Genomic DNA, 5,048 nt, shown 5'->3' with positions numbered 1-5,048 from the left:
ATGCTGGGGAATAGCCTTTACCCTCTGACCCCCTGACCTTCAGTTTATTTCATACTAGACTGAAAATTGTGTTGGACACTGTCTGCTGGATATTAGACACTCTACAGGACACTTATGAGATTTTTATGATGTTACAATGGGAGGAAACAGTTAGACTGTAGTCACTCTTTTTATACCTGAAACATCATTGGCACACAGTTTCATTAGCTGATGTTTTGCAATTATCATATTTTATAATAATAGTGTGTTATCTGCCATTTAACAAACTCTTCTTAGAGTACAGATTATCTTAATCGTTTAGAATATTTATATTTACATCTGCAGCCAAATGCAGGTAACACATTGAATAAGAATTCATCATTTGAGCTGTCTGACACAAAGGTGTTTAAGATTAAGTTGTAAATCTTTTCGCTGTAAAATCTTTCACTGATAAGTCTTTAAGGTCTGTTTCTTGTCAGCAGCTTGAAAATAACAAATAACATATATATAGAGAGATTATCTTAAGAAATTCCAGAAGGGGTGATCTTGCATCACATTAAAGAGGTATCCGTAAATAATGTTAACCTAAGACAATATTTTATTCACAAATCTAAAGCCACTAGCTTACTATGTTACGTAAATCCTGATCTTTAGCAGCGGAAAATAGTCAAAATACATTATAATCCTATTTAATGTTTTATAAAATATGCTTTTATGTAACAACATACAAATCTAGAGTGAACTATATTGTTTGAAGGAAGACATCTGTCACTTCCACACACAGTAAAAGGCTCATAAATACATTCCATTCAGGAAATCTGCCTGAATCCAGATGATTTTAGCTATTCATAGCTACAATTTGAAGTTTTGGTTCCTTTCTGTGTTGATTAATTATCATTTGGATGTAAACGTGATCTTTCTCATCATCTAAACTTTATTTTATGATGATCAAGTTTGTTTTTCTGAGAGTGCAAAGCTCACTGTACATTTCACATCTGCAGCCAAGTGCAGGTGAAAAAAAAATCTTATATTTTTTGCAAGAATGCTTACAGGGGTGCAAGAATGAATACATATTGTCTAATGATGGCTGCACCTATGTATATATATATATAAATCTCTGTTATGTATATTTAAATACATTTCTGTCAACCACTTAGAACAGCCTAAAAGAAGTGGTTAAATAGTGCTTGGAGGATTATGTTGATAGTTTAAATCTTAAATTACATTTAGTTGTGATCTGGCGTATCCCATTTCTCACATTCCATCTGTTCCCTCCACTGTGAAGTGGTACTCATGCCTTTCAGACAGCACTTGAGGGTTCTCAATCACTGGAGACCTTTGATAGATCACTAAATAGCTAAGCCTTGAGTTATGAGAAGAATGACTGGGAGTGCAATATCATCCAGTGTTGCATTTACTCATAGAAGTGATTTACTACTTTTGGATTAAGGATCAACATTAATTTTTGATAGGGAGGAAAATTATATCTTACGTGTAGAAAACATTCATAAAATAGTTTTGGGCAAGTCTGGTCTGATCTCAAAGGTGAACCTATTAAAATATAATAAATTAAGTAATAGTAAAAAGGTCAATAACATAAAGCTCATTTTCTATTTTGTCTGGATCTTTTAATTTATTAAAAATACATTTAAATGGATGGATACATACAAGGCCTTATATAACGAGCATGTTTTTCATTTAATATTTTTACAAATACATTAATTATTTTTTTATTAATTTATACATTTTTGTTTGTTTTGACATAAGGAAACAATATCAGCATGATAAAACTGTCCTGATGTCATAATGAAGAAGAAAAAAGCCTCATTAAAAGTATTCAATTCTGTAGAACAATTGAAATGTACATAGAAAATCATAATATATTATAAGAGAAATATATATTTTAACTTTCACTACAAATAATATTAATATATACAATAAATATATATAATTCAGAAATTATATATATATATTATAATATTTTTATATTAGATTTTTTATTTGCTATCCCTATATACTCTTTAACTTCCTAAAACTAAATACTGTGGTATGCCATGTGATATCGACAGCTTCTATTGGTTGTCCATAACTGGGCAAGTCTTATCTTTGGGGTGGTGCACTCAAGTGGTCTCTGTTATGTAGAGGGTCCTGACTGAGATAAGCGCTTAAATAGAAGGTCTCAGATGACCCTCAAATTCCTTAATCGCACGATAACTTTAGGCTTATCACAGCTCCCGGACAGCTCCACCTTCCAGCGCTGGAAGACATAATTTATCCGGAATGGGGAGGAGCGTGTGGGATGTCATCTCTGGTGCTCTCTGCAACTGGCAGGGCAGAGGTGTCAGCAGAACACAGGAGCATGAAACACCACACTGCTGCCCATCGTCTCATTCCTTGTGACAAAAAAGCTTGATGATAAATGAAGATCTACGTTTTCGGCAACCTGGTAAGATGAAAGGAACATTCAAGTTTTTATCTTGTCTTTTCATTGTGACTGGTCTACATTTTTAAAAATACGGGTTCTTTATTGGCATTTATGGTTCCGTGATGAACCTTCAACATCCATGGAATCTTTACATTCCACAAAAGGTTCTTTATAGTGGAAAAAAGCTCTTTAGATTTTTATGTTCTTCACACTAAGGTTCTATTAAGAACTGGTCACTGGAATGTTCTTTGGAGAAGCAAAATGTTTTTACCAATGGGATTGTTGGAGTCTTTGTTTTTAAGAGTGTACCCTTATTTTGTTTCTGAAGATACCATGAATGTGGACCGAGAAGATGGGAAATATTGTGCGAGGTGCTGTCGCCTTTGTGCCCTCCGAGAGATGTCAACGTTTCTTAGTAGGCGACTTGAAGGAGATGCCCCTTGATCGTACTCTAGACCTAAGTAGCCGGCAGTTACGCCGCCTTCCAGTCAGAGCTTCTGCCTTCGATGAACTGGTCAAACTCTACCTGAGCGACAACCACCTGAGCAACCTGCCGCCAGAACTGCAAAACCTGCAGAAGCTCCAGCTTCTAGCCTTGGACTTCAACTGTTTCGAGGAGCTTCCTCTGGTCGTATGCAGTCTCATTCAGCTAAACATCCTCTATCTCGGTAATAACCGACTGTACTGGCTGCCGAAGGAACTGCGGCAACTCACTGAGCTTAAAACCTTGTGGCTGGAGACCAACTGCTTCACCAAGTTCCCTCGAGTAATATGTGAGCTTCCCAACATCAAGACCCTCCATTTGGGATACAACCAGCTGCGTAGCTTACCGACTGAGCTTGAGCGACTGGAGGAGCTACGCAGCATCTGGCTAGCAGGGAACTTGCTAAATGATTTCCCTCCCGTGCTGCTGAAGATGCATTATTTGGAGGTGATCGATGTGGACCGCAATCGCATTCGCCAGTTTCCGTCGCTCACCTGCTTGAGAGGCTTGAAGCTCGTCATCTACGACCACAATCCTTGCATTAATGCGCCGGTGGTGGCAGACGGTGTGAGACGGGTAGGCCGCTGGGCTGACAGCTCTGATGATGAGGAGGATGAAGGTGATGGAAAGGTTGCCAAAGCAGGTGTGAAGGCACAGGGATTACTGGAAGAGAACGAGTGAAGAAGATCAGTGAGGAACCACAGATCAAGCAGCTATAAAGAGCATGATGATACTTATGAGTTTTTGAAACTGCAGAAGATGGCTGATGAAATACTGAGGACACTGCTCTACAAATGTAGTGTCTTTTATATTTTTATATTAAATATAGAGTTTTGTAGATTTTTGAAGTAGAATAGAAATTATTTAAAATTAAATATTGTAATTATATACTTAATGATATTCATAATAAACAATTAGAACATATATTAGAATTGAAATATTTACATTTAAGAATTAAAATATGAAATATTTATAGCAATTTACACATAATTTTTCCTGTCTATTTGTAACAAAGATGCTTATGTAATTAAAGGGAACCAATTTTCTTGATATGAAGCAAGCCAAAGTGATTTCTTTCTTTCTTATTGTGACATTATTTGTGGTACTCCATGAAATCGCAACATAAAATTTATCTGTAGAAAGTATTTTCAGATCTCAGTCAGGGATTTGTTAATTCAATCAGATTTTTAAGTTTTCCATGTCCATTCTGTGAATCTGTTCAGTGAGGTTGGCCGTGTCAGTGATTAATGGTGGAATTCTAACAATGTGCCCCTGTTCATAAATAATGCAGGTTTCCTGTAACAGATTTGGGTCTCCATTTTGATGTAAGACTCTTAATAGGTTTTAATCATACTCTAGTGCTTCTGCTTTCAGTTCACTGGACTCACAGGTTCCAAAGGTGTGAACAAGTCAACAAAGGATGATAAATAATTATAAGTAATACAATTTTGCTTAAAATGATGTAAATTTTGTTAGCATATTTACAAAATAGAATCAGTGCCACAGTCCCAAAATCAAGTGTGGGAGGTGGTCATATTTTGGTATGACATTTTTAGCCTTGTGAATTAAACAGTATAAACAGGGGCGCAAATACGTTTTTCAGCCTGGTTCGCATAAGAGTACCTGGAGATTTGGTTTGGTCCTCACACGGACCATGGCATGGAGTGTGACCCATAAAATAATAATAAACTTTTAAATAATAATAAACTAAATAATCAAGTGTGATAATACTATTTTATTTTTGTCCAAATTCAGGGAAGGATCTCAAAACAAAAAGGCCAACAAGGCAAAAAACAAGACAGTATAGGAACGGGATACATCAAACGGCAACATGTATCCCCAGAGTTCAACCACAAGTACAACAAATACCATTAATACAAATAATTACAATTAATTCACCCAGACAGTGCAGCGGGAGTGTGGTGTATAAATAGTCCATGACAATGGGGAACAGCTGGGAGTGTAATTTGTGACAGGTGTGTGTGATATGCGGCAGGTGTGTGGAGTTAGGGGAATGGAGTCCGGGAGGACGGGACATGGTGACCTCTGGTGGAGAAAGGAAGAACTGCAGAGCCTGGACTCGTGACAGGACCCAGGGCAGAACCAGCGGCCACCACAGCGGTGTGTGTGGAGCTGCCACCTTGGAGCGGGTAATGGCGG

General features: G+C 37.1%; 1 protein-coding gene across 1 annotated transcript; it reads left to right on the top strand.

Annotated features, from left to right (window-relative positions):
• Positions 1-2,741: 2,741 nt before the first annotated feature.
• lrrc10 (leucine rich repeat containing 10) lies at positions 2,742-3,569 on the top strand (the record flags this gene model as incomplete). The annotated part of the gene is made up of 1 exon (XM_079414256.1): positions 2,742-3,569. The coding sequence occupies one exon, from the start codon at positions 2,742-2,744 to the stop codon at positions 3,567-3,569; it is 828 nt and encodes a 275-aa protein (XP_079270382.1).
• Positions 3,570-5,048: the final 1,479 nt, after the last annotated feature.

The sequence above is a fragment of the Barbus barbus genome, assembly GCF_936440315.1.
Source record: "Barbus barbus genome assembly, chromosome: 50".
NCBI lineage: Eukaryota > Metazoa > Chordata > Actinopteri > Cypriniformes > Cyprinidae > Barbus > Barbus barbus.
This window is presented reverse-complemented; position numbering and strand designations above follow the sequence as displayed.